Source organism: Haplochromis burtoni, unplaced genomic scaffold (genome assembly GCF_018398535.1).
Source record: "Haplochromis burtoni strain Fernald_Lab_line unplaced genomic scaffold, NCSU_Asbu1 Contig_75, whole genome shotgun sequence".
NCBI lineage: Eukaryota > Metazoa > Chordata > Actinopteri > Cichliformes > Cichlidae > Haplochromis > Haplochromis burtoni.
The window spans coordinates 308,482-323,012 of NW_024582436.1; the positions used below are offsets into that span (position 1 = coordinate 308,482).

Sequence of the window (14,531 nt, forward strand, 5' to 3'; positions counted from 1 at the left end):
TTAAACTCAGGCCTTTGAAACGTTTTCTTTAACTTGCTACTGGTTAAATGTTTGCTTTAAAGTGTTTTTATGTATCATAAGTTAAGGTTGGATCCATTCAATGAGGTTTAGCTTTAGTAATTACTACACAGGTCTGCTTAGAGGGGTAGCCACATGTTTCTCTCTGTTTTGACCTGTTTGATGGAGATGCTGGATTTAATTTTATCCTGTATTAACAAGACACTACAATGTAACTTTTTTTTTCATTAAATGCTCTGTTTTTCAGTACACGATGGGACGTGTAATCAGGGGACAGAGAAAAGGTGCGGGCTCTGTGTTTAAAGCCCACGTCAAGCACAGGAAAGGTGCTGCTAAACTCCGTCACATTGACTTCGCTGAACGCCATGGTTACATCAAGGGGATTGTGAAGGTAATTTGATGATAAATCTGAGCTGTTTTGGGCAGTGGTGAGGGTGGACGGATTTGTAATGTCTTTCCTGCTGGTTTCCCCTTGCAGGACATTATCCACGACCCTGGCCGTGGTGCCCCCCTGGCCAAAGTGGCCTTCCGTGACCCATACCGGTTCAAGAAGAGGACGGAGCTCTTCATTGCTGCCGAGGGCATCCACACCGGACAGTTCATCTACTGTGGCAAGAAGGGTAAGACGCTGAGCAAGGGTGTATGAGCTGCTCTTAGATTTTCATCTGTTGCCATGGATCTTTCCACAACGTGACGCTAATGCATGAATTATATTTCTGCGTCCGATCTTACACCATAGCTGGATCCCCATTTTTAACCTTACGCCACAACCTGCTACATAATCTGGCATCCATCTCCTGAGAAATGTAACTAAACATCAGGTCGACACATAAAAAGATGACTTGAATGGCGTGGAAGGTTCAGGTGTAGGGATGAAAGTAGTTTCCGGTTACTATGCAAGTTATGACATAGATTTCCCACAGAAGTCTAAATCAAGCTTGAGAAGGAATTTTGGACCTCTGTCTCACTCAGACTCTCTTTTAAAGTTCCTGTTAAGATTGAGTGGCTTCAGAGGTGGCAGTAGTTCCAGGGAGCCATGTAATGATATGATTTAATGTTTTCCTGTCATAAAGTTAGTCACAGGAGTAATGATCATATATGATATAGGAGCTGATAGAATATGCAACATACAGAGCAACTCGACAAGAAGCTGCCTGAATGTTTTCTGCTCTTTCATAGTTTGGGTTAGTGCTGGACACACTTGAGATCTCAACTTCACTCTCTGTGTTTTCACTCAGAAGTCTTAAAGTCCTTGCAGGATGTAGCTGTTAAAGTTGTTTTTTTAGCTTTAGTCAAAGTGTAATTACACTACTTGATTACTTTTATTTGTATTTCCTTCTACATGAATACAAATCAGCATTTCCTTCATTGATAATGGTGCTGTTGTGCAGAGAGTCAGCTGTTTGGGACTGCCATGATGTTTTTTATTTTAATATCTGCTGACAGAAAGTCAACAGTTTGAAGGCATTTACACACTTTTTTTTTAAACTTGGTATCTGTAGTTTTGGGGCTGTGGTCCACACTTGTGCTTTGTGGGGACAGAAGAAGCACCCAGTACCATGTGTTTGGTAGTAGAAGATTGCGACAGTTGCCCTCCTGTACTTGTTATGGGGTTGGAACCAGCAGCTCTATTCTGATATATAGGTCAGGACTTCAGCTGTCCTCAGCCACACTGCCCACTTCAGGGGGATCTCTGTTTTCCCCTGAGACTTTTAAGTTGTGGTTGTTAAATGACAAACATGATAACAGCAATTTTAACCATGAAGTGTGTAATGTTTGAGCTTTCCATCTGCATGGTTAAATATTTTCTGGTCTAAAAATAAATCTGTTCCATTGGTGGTCCTTGATGGAGAATATGGATAAAGTTATCTGAATGAACCACAAGATGTTTTAATAATAATTTTCAGTCTCAGTGTTGGTTCTAATTGAACTATTGTCTTATTTAGCTCATTAAGCAAAGATGAGCATCTGTGAAAACAGCAGAAGAATCCTAGGGTGTAATCAGAGGGCGACTATTTGCTTTTGTGCTGTGCAGCACCTGCTTATCTGCTGCCTCGTGTTTCTGTTACATTTTTTGATTGCCTGTCTTCAGTCAGCCTCCAATGAAACGCGAACAGAGCTGTTGCTTAGGTGAAACTGTTTTCAGATTGTCAGATGGAAGTTTGAAGCTTGTCCTCTCATCCCTTGTCCCACAGCTCAGCTGAACATTGGTAATGTCTTGCCCGTTGGCACAATGCCTGAGGGAACCATCATCTGCTGCCTTGAGGAGAAGCCCGGTGACAGAGGCAAGCTGGCCCGTGCTTCAGGAAACTACGCCACAGTCATCTCCCACAACCCCGAGACCAAGAAGTCCAGAGTCAAGCTGCCCTCAGGCGCCAAGAAGGTCATCGCCTCTGCCAACAGAGCCGTCGTTGGTAAGAAAGCGTAACGAAACAGCCGCGCATTTGATCTAGTCTTTGGACTGAGGAAAGCGTTTAAACGTGTCTGCCCTCCTTCTGTGGTGAAGGTGTCGTTGCTGGAGGTGGACGTATTGACAAGCCCATCCTGAAGGCCGGTCGTGCCTACCACAAGTACAAGGCCAAGAGGAACTGCTGGCCACGTGTCCGTGGTGTGGCTATGAACGTAAGTGAACATGAGCGTACCGGCACTGTGCTGCGATTAGAAACACATACAGGACTGCAGGCAGAGCAGCAGACAGATGCATGTATTTATGCATTGAACTGAAAGACATGTCATGTAGGCAGATAATCAGACTGTGTTATTTTGGGCATTGAATCTTTAGAAAAGTTTAATATGGAGCCCCATAAAAAGTCTCAGCACTGATGCAGATGATTGCCTATTCTCAGAGGTGGTGAAGATAATAGCTAATCACTCGGTATTACAGTTACCCTAATGGGTTTCCAGAAGAGTCTGCAGAACTCACACACACTGCAACGAGTCTGTGGGCGGGCGAATCTCAAAACGTTTAGAGGAACAACCTGCTTTGATGTTTTAGATGGTGCTGCCTGTGTTGTCAGAGCACCAACCACATGAAGAAAGTCCTTGTTTGAGCCTTTCTGGTCACAAAGAAAACAATCTTTATTGAACATATGAAATAAAGGCCTGTTGGTTCTGATTCTCAGAGCTAAGAGGCTGGTGAAAGGATGTTTATCACAATACCTGGTTGTGTGCTTGCTGTTAAATTAGTCAGTGAGGAAGAAAAGAGTAGAGGATGGATTCCCTTTTGAAAGTCCTCATACTAAAGATGCTTCTCCCCCCCCTCTCCTGTCCTCCTGCAGCCTGTTGAGCATCCCTTCGGTGGTGGTAACCATCAGCACATCGGCAAACCCTCAACAATCAGGAGGGATGCACCTGCTGGTCGCAAGGTCGGTCTTATTGCTGCCCGTCGTACAGGCAGACTGCGCGGAACAAAGACCGTCCAGGAGAAGGAGAACTAAATCTGACCGTGTTGATAATAAAAACCTATTCCAAAACATTTGATTGGCTGAAGTCATTCCGGAGTCCACACCACATACAAAACAATGAACCCCATTTCAGTGAGGTGGTTAGATGAGCAGGGGGGGTTCTTCCTGAGTTGTGATGATAATCAGGAGCAGGTGTTTCAGCTGTCACACCAGCAAAGCTTTAACACACTTTAAAAAAATACTCAGATGTTTTTTAACCCTGTTAAGGCTAATTAGTTTTTAATTTGAAACAATTTGTATACAAGTTAGAATTTCATAATCAATTTTAGCTGCTTTAGTGTAGTGACCACTTCTAAACACTAGAGGGCATCTTATTGGGCAGGTGATTGAACTTCCAATGCATTGAAGTACATAAGCAATAAAATAGCCTGACCTTAGTAATTCATCCCTGCTCCCAGCCTTCTGAGTGTGACCCAGAAATCAGTAATAGTGAAGGGTACGTGGAAAACAGACTGGAGACTTGATGGAGGCGAAACAGCCACGCGCTTGGCCAGAGTTTGTTAAAGAGACTTAATTATTTTGCTCTTGTGGCCACTATGTAAGATTCACACTTTCAACAAATACTATGTGCTTTTCAAAGTATGACTCCCTTGAAGTTGGGCCTTTATTAAGGCACAGATTCAGTAAAAGTCACACTGAACTGCAGAATCGAAAACAAGTCAAGTATCTTCTGAACTGTCCAACGCTTAAAAATGACACGCAGGCAAGATTCCATGTTCTTTATTTGCTAAGGGCGCAATGCTTTTTTTTTTTGTTATATTTCTGTGCACAAAAAACCTCACAAAGTGAAAGTCCACATCGCGACTGTAGCTCCAGAATTCAACGTCACACCATGGCCAAAACAAAAGTCGGCAAAAAACAGGGCGCAGAACTCTGTACAGTCAAATATCTTCTTTAAAAATAACACAAGGACAAAAATGTTCCTCTTAAATCAAATTCTATTTTTTTTAGTGAAATACAACAAAATAAATTCTATAAAATAAGAGCAAAATATTTAAATATAATACGGTGGGCAGAATATTTTCATTTGCAGGAGTATTTGGTATGTTTTTGACAAAAAAAAAAGAAAAAAATGAATAAAAAAAAGAAAATTACACGCATTCAAGTTACCAATTAAATACAGTATTTACTGATGTTTACCTTTACTCCTACATAATCACAAGTTAGCTCAAGTTGCAACATGACTAACCAGCCGCTATTCTTACGGTAAAACCCTGCTGTGGGACCTACTCTCAAAGGTGGGGGTGGGTGGGGTTAGGTGGGGTGGGTGCTCGCTGCTGCTCAGGATCAGTCACATCATCCCAAACCGCAGCCAGATGCCAAACCTGACCAGCTCCACGGCAGAAAGGAGGCCGATGGGCAACAAAGTCTGTCTACGACTAGGCTCTATTGAAGAGACAGAAGCAAACCACACAGTCTATTATACACCAGAAAGCCCAGTACAGCAGTTCTGTTGCATATGTGTTCATTTTCCTATAGATGAAAGCTAAAGTTGTCTAACCCACCGAAACTGACTGCCAAATGTGAAGTTGGAGGATTATAATGTGCAATTGAAAAGCCACTTATTCATACATTGGTTCCAAAAAAACAAAAAAAGTATCGCCCTCTTTGTAGACAGGGTAGATGAGTAGAAAAAAAAGACAACCTAAAGGGAAACAACACCCCTCTGGAGATGTGGATTAAGAACAGCTTTTAGGTTGTTATGATCACAAGTCTTCCCATGGGCTACACTATTCTGGTGAGAAGCCATGCTAAATGTTACAGCATATTAACTAGAGCTTCAGAAAGGATTGAATTAATTACCAGAACCAAAAAAAAGAAAAAAAAGAAAAAAAAAAAGACAAAAGTGAGAGAAAGGCAATGAGTTTCAGAACAATGTTGCATCAATGCTTTTTCACATCAACCAAACACCATTAAAGTCCACCCAACCATTCCACGTCTCGCAGTAAAACCCAACCACAGCTCGGGGGTTGATTTGGCGTGGGTCGTAAGGTTGCCAAGGAGCTTAAGAAGAATATAATTATGATGATAACAATGCGTCCTTCTACAGGTGAATGACCAGAAACCGTCCGATGGCAGAACAAAGTTTTACTGCTGAGCATGGGTGATAAAACAAAGGAGTTGTTGTCTTCTTACAGTTTTTTTTTTCTGGGGGGGAATTTTTATTATTTATAATATCCATTTTGTTTTTCATAACATCTGCAACATCTCCCAACAGCAAACCACACAGAGTTATGCTACTGGGGAATCTGAACAGTCAAAAACATTAACATACTATGTACACCTTTTCGTCGTGTAGACAAGCGCATCAGCATCGTCAGCTCCAGGTAAATTTGTTTTTTTCGTTATTAGAACTCTTGTCCACTCCCTCGCCTCTGCAGCCGAGAACGGGCCCCTGTCGCACAGTCAGGCGGCCTCAGGTCAGGAGAGAGCGTCTCCCGCAGGCTGTCGGGGGGAGTGGGGACAGTGAAGAGAGAAGTGGCCAGGCTCTACCCTGCCCTGGGGCCAGAGAGAGAGAAAGAGAAAGGTGGGACCCGGCGAGAGGAGAGAGTGGGACGATGGAGGCTCGAGGCACAGCAGAGGAAGGGAGGGGGAGGTTACTCCTTAGGCGGGGCGGGCGCTGGGGTGGAGGTGGGGGCGGGAGCGGCCTCCTCCGTGCCCTCCCAGTTCTCTTGTGCTCGCGGGCCTGTTCCTGGAGTGGTACCGGGGGCAGGGGCAGGGGCAGGGGCGGAAGTCTGGGTCGGGCCTGGAGTCGGAGCGGAGGCCGGACCGGGGCGCTGGGGGTTGTTCATGTGCTGAGCAGCAGGCCCGGTGTACGGCTGCCCGTGAGGGTGGTTGTTCTGTTCGGGGGGAGAGCGTGGAGAAAAATCAGCACATCATATAAGAAATGCACTCAAATGAAAACATGACATGCTTTAATTGCATCCACAGCCACGTGTTTTATGCACGTGCAACGCTGCTGGGGCCAATAACTCCAAACTAATCTAAACTGACAGACCTCACCTCTGCTGCTGAATCAGTAAAAACATCAGAGCCACATTTCTTCACTACAGTCAACATGTGCACCACAGATTGTTTTTAGTCCGTGTTTGCTTGCTGTAAATGCACTAAACAGGAAATTACCCTGCCTTTCACGAAGCAGAACCTATAAAAAAATTTTAAAAAATCCCCATCTATGACTAGTAATGTATGTCTTCAGTAGGGATAAATGCCCTGACAGCCACAGAGTCACTCAAGGTGAAGCCACATGCCGCTTCCTGTCTACATTTTACTTGCACTTGACCTCAAAGACGGATGAAGTGTTTCTGATGAAAGAAATGAGCCTGGTGTGGTAAATTACTGAATACACAGACAAAACGTGCCAAAATCAGTGTAAAGGGATGAACTCAAGTACAGTTTGTACTCGGGGAAGGACACAAAGTTGTCTGCAGTGCAGCATTATCACAAACTGACAAACCTGAGTCACTGATTGTGTGAGTGCTCGGGCACGAAATAATACTCAGGAAAAAACACTTTTCACCATGGTTACCAGCATCATTAACAGATAATACAAGACTCGCTACGGGGATTGAAACCACTGTCTAAGACTGCGTTCTTTTACCTGTGCAATATGAAAACTCGAGAACATCCTGTCTCAGAGTGACACTGAAAAAACACTTCACAAGCTCCGCACTTCTGGGATGGATTTATTTATTTATTTTTGTAAAATCAGGTGTTGTAACCCCTCCCTGAAAAGTTTCCAGTTAAGCAAAAGTTGTTGGCAAACAGAAACTAGGAGATGTCATATTTCTGTGTCCCTGTTAAATCCAGAATTCATCTTAAAGTCTTTCCTTTCACACACCAAAGTTCAGAAACCCCATGTTCAGCTAGCAGGCCCCTCTGCTGTGGACCGAGCTCCCAGTTTGGGTATGGGAGACAAATACTTGAACTGTACTGTAAGATTATCCTTTTTTCTTTAGTAAAGAGCTGGATACTCTCTTAGTTATGCTGCTAAAAGCTTAGGCTGCTTTCTATTGCAAGTTATTTTCCTCACATGTTATGATTTAGAAAGATAGAACATCCTTTGATGGGAATGGGCAGTAAGCTGTCCTCTGAGACACTACCTGCTGAAACTGGGTTGTTCCGGGAGAATGTGGGTACAGAGACGTATCCTCAGGTGGGGAGGAGTCCTGATCATCGGGTGCTTCCTGTTCATCTGGCTCCTAGAATAAAAGAGATGAATATATGTTTGTAATCACATATCAAGACAAAAACTGGAAATGTGCTCATCTATTTGAACAAAGTATAATAGTCTGACATCAGAGAGTAGCTTGTGTGGGAAAGTCAAACTTCCTACTGTGTTGTCAAGTAAATAAGGTTTAGGAGATTGAATTATGTGTGTGGGTGGCGTCTACAGCTGAGAGCATGAAAAATGGAGCTAACAGAAGGTGCACATGAACCTCTACTGTGGAGGTAATTTCAGTGCGTCGTTTTTAAAGGACAAGGCTCATTGGCATTTGTACTTTTATCATGCTATATCGAATAACATCAGCCTCATCGTTTTACAGTCTTATCTCTGAGGCAAGGTCAAGTACACATCAACATTACAACATGATGTAACGGACAGGACCTGAAAGCTATCTGAAACATCACGAGTTTATAAACTTTTCAATTTAGCTTTTGTTCATTATTTTGTCACAGATTAAAACTTAATACTATGAATATGATAAGTTCTGGCTTTTAATTTGATCCAAATAACAAAACTGACAGCTTCACATTAGGGGCTGCTTATGCCTTTAAGAGTAATGTGCAACCTTTGAGATCTAGAAATGTACAAATCTGCAAAACAGCGGCTAAAAAAGCACAACGGCTTAACAGTTAAAATACTGTAACTAGCATTGAATGCTCAAGTACAGCTGAGGCTAGGAGATGCAGGTGGCTGGCCGTACCACACTGCAAGTTGAGGAGGAAGCAAAAACTGGCAAAAGAGCACTAGACTGAGATTGAAGACTGGCTATGTCAGTGCTGCTGAGACTGGGCAACAGGACAGGAAGAGAACAAAGATCTGTTCACTGTGTGCAGCTGCGTAACATGACTTCTCATGCTTAGTTACACTACATAGCATCTCATATCTCACCAGTGGCCAGTACACCTTGCCTTTTACTTGAACAGCCAAGAAATGATTTTTTTTTTTTTTTTTTTTTTTAAATAAAATATCATGTACGCTCACAATCTGCTTTACCTACGCAGAGTGGACATGTACAAAATTGGAGTAGTTTACTCTAACTGCACATCCTAAATTATTTACATGACATTTATATTGAAAATACATGCAAAAGGCTCATCGTCATAGTGTTTCAAGCCTCTGACTAATCTACAAGAAACTCAAAGCTGTGCAATTCGATTTAAACTAGTGTTAAATGTGATGGAAGCTAAAACTGTTGTTTCTCTGCTAATTCTTTTGGTAGGTTTTGTCTCACTTCCTTCTTTTATGTCGTGGTGCCTGGAATACTGACCTTCCCTGGGCTTCCCTGAGTACACTTGAGCTGTGTATGGAATATTACAGGAGAAGTGTGTCATTTGACTGGATTTTCCATTCATAAAAAAATATATACAAGTAACGCATTTTAAGTGAAAACAACACAATCATATCTGTGTGTATTGTGAACTGCAGCCATGTAAACAACACAGAGTCAAACATGGTAAGCTGTACTTTAATCAAGCTCAGTTTCTTTTAGCTGAGCACTTAGATTCCAGATAATTTACTCTCTATATGTTTAAAAAAAAAATCAGGATACAAAGCTAAAAATACACAACACATTTCGTGCGTAACTACAAGAGGTAGAGAAAATGGTAAATTACAAATTTTCTGATCGGCTTAATATTAGATTAATCGCCGTGTTAGTACTCATACATATCCACATGTTAAATGCTGGTCATGTTAGAGCATTCATTTGGGCTATTTGTGTTGAAGTGATGTGATACACATTCACATTCAGCCTCAGTCTTACAATATTTTTTCTGTTACCTCTCCCTAAGACTGCAAAATAGTGTTAAAGAGAATCTGTGGGTGTGTACAGTACAAGGTTAATGGTATTACCTCCTCGGGACAGAGCTCACAGGCCTTGGCCAGTGTCATACGTGCACTGTGAGAGCGCTCCAGGAAATATCCGTTGGAGGTCTCGTTGCTCTGAACAGGAGGTGACCAGTTGTTGTAGGTGTACTGTGGATTTCCTGTGTATGGCCTCCTTTCCAGCTCATCGCCCAGCCACTCCACTGCCCACGTCCACTTTCGCTTCAGGTCACCGTTACTCTGTACAGACAAGCACAGAAATGTAACAAACGTTTAAATGTTTTAAAGCTTCCAGTCTTTTCACATGCCAAAGCACATCAATATACCTCTTTCTTGTTATGTTACTTAGTGCTTACTTTGGTCTGCATTAGTTAAAGAAAGACAGCCTGTTTACCTGTAAGATCTGGTAAGCCACAGAGCAGTTGCTGAAAAGGGCCACCATGCACTTAATGCACTGATAAGCTCGTTTCTGATAGTGGTTCTTGGAGCGCTGGATGGTGTCAAAAAGCCCATCTCTGTCATCGGGAATGCCCTTCAGCGCATTGTGAATCCTACACACACAAAAAGAAGCAAAGGAGAAATTTAAAACCACGTTCAAGTTTAAAAATTGTAACTTTCTGCACTCAGCAATCAAGTCTGACCTGTGTGTTTGCCAGGAGTCCTCGATGAGCAGGATTTGTAGCAGCAAGTCCAGGTAAGGCCTCAGCTCATAGGTGTACGAGTACGCCACCTGCAGACAATGTGTACAGTCTAAATACAAGCACTTGTAGACATTTATAAGTAAGAAACCTATGGAGTTCTGAATATCATGTTGCTCTGAAGAAGCATTAGATGTTTACCTGCCAGAGCAGCTCACTGAGCACAGTGGAGGAGAACTGAGGGTTCTCCCAACAGCTGAAGCGAAGCAGCTTCACTGTCTCTTCAGAGTTGCTGCAGTCCTCAATGATCTTCTTCACGTAGCTCGTCCTCACAAACAGGATCTCTGCCACCAGCTGCTGCACAGGCATCACTGGAGCCGTCAGGTTGGTGTCCCCATATGGGTTAGGAAGAGGGGGATTACCTGCAGGAAATACAAAACAAAAGTTAAGATGGACTATCCTACGAATGCAGGCGGATATTAGCAAAGTCCCTCATTCATCATCTTTGAGAGCCCTCAGCTCCAAGCTGTGCCTACACAGCACAGAGGCTCAGAGTGGCTGTTTGTCAGTCACTAGATCCTGAGCAAGGATGAAAATCCTCACTGGGCTCTCACTAACCCTTTTCACACAATCACTTGTTCACTTTAACTGAGCTCATACAACTTGTGCCTAAAAGGAGAAGGGGGGGGGGAACCCCAACAACTCACCATTGATGGAGGACTGCATGCGTGAAGAGACATCACAACAGCGAACCAGCTGTGAGACGACAGTGTAGAGCTTGCCCAGTTCAGCATACTGATACTTAATTGGAGGGCCAGGCCCCTCGTCCAGAGCGACCAACATGAATGTGGCAGGAACATTCAGCTTCAGCAGTTGCGTCTTTTCAGCCAGGCCTGCATGTGGCAGGAGTAATGACAGGTCAGAAGAAAGTAAAAGCATTCCAAGCACCAAATAACTTTAATTATTAAAGAACTGAATTATAATTTACATAAAATTTTGTAGAATTCATTGAGGAACAAATGTACATAAAAGCTTAACAATCTCTGTGCGCTCCTTACCCAGATTGGCGTACATGACAAAGAGGTTGAAGTACTGCTGCAGATGACGGCCGTGCTCAGAAACTTCTCGTCTGAGCAGGTTGAGGACAGCTCTCAATAAGTGGTCACTTAGACTGAGGTTATCACAGCCCTAAAACACAAACATGAAATCAGTTGGAGTCCATCAAAGGCATCGTGTTAACATGTGAGGCCAGACAGAGCGAATTAAAGTCCTTTTTCCAGTGCCCAGATGTAAGCCTGGCACCAACCTGAGCTGAGGGTCCAGGCGAGGCAGTGGGGGAGGGGCAGGGGCCATCTTGCAGGGAGAAGTGAGCGATGAAGACAATGAGCTTGGCAAATGCCCCACGGACCTCAGCGCTCGGGCACTCGAGCAGGTACTCAGAGAACCGGTTAGGATAAGCAAACAGAACGTTGTGTGCAAACCAGTAGCGTACATTCTTACTGTGTCTCAGCAGGATGCAAAGGGCATCATACCTAGAGGGGAAAACAAGATAAACATGTGTAAACAAGGGCAGGAACACTTGAGGGGGGAAAAAAAAAAAAAGGAAAAAAGAAACAGCAAGGCTCACCAGTCACTGGCAGGACCCCGTACTACTTTCTTGGTGTGAAAACCTGTGCTGAAGAGAAACCTAGCAGCCAGCTGAGCACTTATCATAGCAATCTCCTCTGCCTCTGGCAAAAGGTGGTCTTGTCCTAAAAGAAAGAGTAGCGGTTACCAAAACAAAGAAAATATTCCATGTAACTGCAGCTAATTCTTCAATGCTTAAACATGCAACTAAGGCTTCACCCAACTACTTCTCCTTAAAGTAACTACTGCACATCAACAGAGCTGGCTAAGAAACACACAAAGGAAGTGAAATATGCAACTCCACTGGAGTGTGTAAATAGCAAACAGACATTTCCTTTGTTTGGAGTTAGATGAAACATGAAATGCACATAATGAAACAGCAGATGGGAAGTTGTCGGCTCACAAAACGAGGCAGCAGCTTAAAGGCTCAGAGCAAGCTCAGATAAAATGTGAAACTACCTAAACTGACACTGTTTTCTTATTTTCTTATGATCAGAAAAAATTCTGTGTTTTTGGGGTTATGGCATCACTGGGCTCTGGTTCAAATAGTAATGCATCAGAGCTTTGTAATGCCTAACACAGAGGTAGTGCAGTATTAAGCAGTCTGTGCTGAGCTACTAAACATCAATTTTTTTTCCCCCTCCATGAGAATTTTATTTATAACATTGAGTTGAGTGAGATATAATATATATATATAATTTTTTTTAGGCATAGGTTAGTGATACAAATATTTTTGGCAGCAGCTGTATCTTTAAGAGAGAAGCTTTGAAACCCACAGATCAGATACAATGAGGAATTAATCAAAAAGATCAAAGTAGGTTTCAGGGGGAATTTAAGAGCACGGCCATTACTGGAGGAACAACACAATCTGTGCATCAGTAATGAAATACATGCTATTATTTTTCATACAACCTGTCAACATGAGTGGATGGTTGGACTGTCTTATCTGAGTATTGTTTATTTTATTCTCGCTGGTATCATTTTATCGATTGCCTGTTTTCATTGCCATCTTGTTCAGGTCTCCCTCTCTTAAGAGGCTTTCCAGATTACATGGACCTTACCTTGATTAATAAAATGATCAAACACAGCTATATTAGCTGGTGTTTGCAACCATGATTTACCAGCATGATATCTGGCAGCAGATGGCTTTGTAAACATCTGCTACAGTTAATGTTTCCAGTATTGGAACCATGTCTCAAAAGGTCTGAGCAAACATAAAGCAAAAAGAAACTAGCACTAAACTAAACTCTAGCTAAAAAGAGTCATTCGTTTTTTCGGATCCAAAGAGTTAGCTCTGAATTTACCCGCACACACAAAACTGATGCATACCTGGAGGAGGATTTAAATAGACACTGTTACAGGTCAGAAGTTTCTTAATGAACTGGAAATATTCCAGGCTGTATTGCATTCGGTTGTGCATGAATTGGACGTTCTGTTTGCGGACGCTGCACTCGATAACACCAGGCATCTTGACCTGATGCGGCTTAGTGGAGGAGATATTCAAGTCCGAGATGTATTTGACAAGCTCGCTGTCCTTGTCCATTGAGTCCATACGTTCGTAGAACAGGATGTAGGCATTCCACCAGCGTTTCTGCCTCCTGTACGACATCCTTTTCATCATATGATCAAAAACCTCGCCCATGTATTCCCCTCCAAAGCACTGGTTCTTCATTTCCTCCTCATCGTCCATCTTGCACTCAGTCACATCACCATCATCAAATTTATACCAGCGGTTCTTCTCACCATCACCCCCATTCCTCTGGATTATATACGAATAGTAGTGTCCGCCACTGGCCTGGCCTGAGTGGACCAGCACTCCCACCAGGCGATATTTGGAGCTGCCTGGTGGCGTCGGTTCAGAGGGCTCATTCTGTTGGATAACCTGGTTTTCCGGATTTACGTCGTCGCCTTCTAGCTTGGCCACACCTGCTACCGTGTACGGCTCCATGTCGAGCTCCCTAGGGAACTCAAAATAGTCATTAAACTTGATGGCACACTCCCTCTCCCAGTCGTAGTCGAAGCGCTTTAGCTGGATAGCGAGGACAGGAGGCAGCTTCTTGATCAGCAGACGTTTCACTGTGTCCACCTGACAGGGAGAACAAGCATCACAGATTATCTACGGCTCCTTTAAAGCAAAAAGCATAAAAACAGGTGAGGAAAAGGGAACTGGTGAGAAGTTAAACAGAGGACAACAAAGTTTGTTTAGATTCAGTGTGAAAATGATGGTAAAAGTTGGCGTGAATTTCCCATGAGCAGTTACAAGTAGAGGTGGGAATCACCATACATCCCACGATATGATATTATCACAATATTTAACTCACGATACGATATTATTGCAATTTTTAAAAATATTTTTGCGATATTCAGATTCTGTACATGAAGGTAAACGTTTTCAATATTCATTTTATCTAATATCAAAGTCTCACACTCAGTCTTTCTCTCATTTCAGTCAGTTTTATTGTTGACAAACTGAACGGTTTGTGTTACAGTCTAGTCCAACTTAACTGAATGCAACCATCTGGTACAATTATAGCTATTCTGAACTATGCAATATGAAAACTGCAGCCCCTTCAGCAACTGAAGAATTTGAAAGTAAATTAAAACAAAATATAATTTTACATTAAATAAAAAAAGTTTTAAACTTAATTAAAATAAAACATGTCTTAAATTAAAATAAGTAAACTGTCATGTTTTATTGCTGCCAAAAAAAAAGTTAAACACATTTCGACAGTG

At 42.6% G+C, this 14,531-nt stretch overlaps 2 protein-coding genes across 11 annotated transcripts in view; one reads left to right on the plus strand and one right to left on the minus strand.

The window, feature by feature from the left end:
- Positions 1-231: 231 nt before the first annotated feature.
- rpl8 (ribosomal protein L8) lies at positions 232-3,493 on the plus strand. The gene is made up of 5 exons (XM_005935843.3): positions 232-409; positions 497-638; positions 2,214-2,432; positions 2,525-2,640; positions 3,297-3,493. Exons 1-5 carry the CDS (start codon positions 272-274, stop codon positions 3,453-3,455), a joined length of 774 nt encoding a protein of 257 aa, XP_005935905.1. The 5' UTR covers positions 232-271; the 3' UTR covers positions 3,456-3,493.
- A 694-nt stretch (positions 3,494-4,187) lies between these two features.
- Positions 4,188-14,531, minus strand: part of usp9 (ubiquitin specific peptidase 9) — a 36,566-nt gene continuing 26,222 nt past the window's right edge. For 8 of the 10 annotated variants that reach the window (XM_005935833.2, XM_005935838.3, XM_005935835.3 and 5 more), the window contains 12 exons: positions 13,128-13,884; positions 11,800-11,923; positions 11,479-11,704; positions 11,231-11,360; positions 10,880-11,065; positions 10,374-10,594; positions 10,176-10,264; positions 9,929-10,085; positions 9,562-9,774; positions 8,978-9,007; positions 7,586-7,684; positions 4,188-6,322 (listed from right to left, as the gene is read on the minus strand). In XM_005935833.2, the coding sequence (XP_005935895.1) occupies positions 6,080-6,322; positions 7,586-7,684; positions 8,978-9,007; positions 9,562-9,774; positions 9,929-10,085; positions 10,176-10,264; positions 10,374-10,594; positions 10,880-11,065; positions 11,231-11,360; positions 11,479-11,704; positions 11,800-11,923; positions 13,128-13,884 (2,475 nt within the window). In that variant the 3' untranslated portion in view covers positions 4,188-6,079. The remainder of the gene's footprint in view (positions 6,323-7,585; positions 7,685-8,977; positions 9,008-9,561; positions 9,775-9,928; positions 10,086-10,175; positions 10,265-10,373; positions 10,595-10,879; positions 11,066-11,230; positions 11,361-11,478; positions 11,705-11,799; positions 11,924-13,127; positions 13,885-14,531) is intronic. The other 2 variants (XM_014337954.2, XM_005935839.3) reach the window with 1 other exon arrangement.

Excerpts from the sequence above, each read along its gene's own strand:
- rpl8 (XM_005935843.3), top strand. The coding sequence starts at position 272 with ATGGGACGTGTAATCAGGGGACAGAGAAAAGGTGCGGGCTCTGTGTTT. Across the intron at positions 410-496 it reads ACATCAAGGGGATTGTGAAG|GACATTATCCACGACCCTGG; the intron begins GTAATTTGATGA and ends TTCCCCTTGCAG. Across the intron at positions 2,433-2,524 it reads TGCCAACAGAGCCGTCGTTG|GTGTCGTTGCTGGAGGTGGA; the intron begins GTAAGAAAGCGT and ends TCTGTGGTGAAG.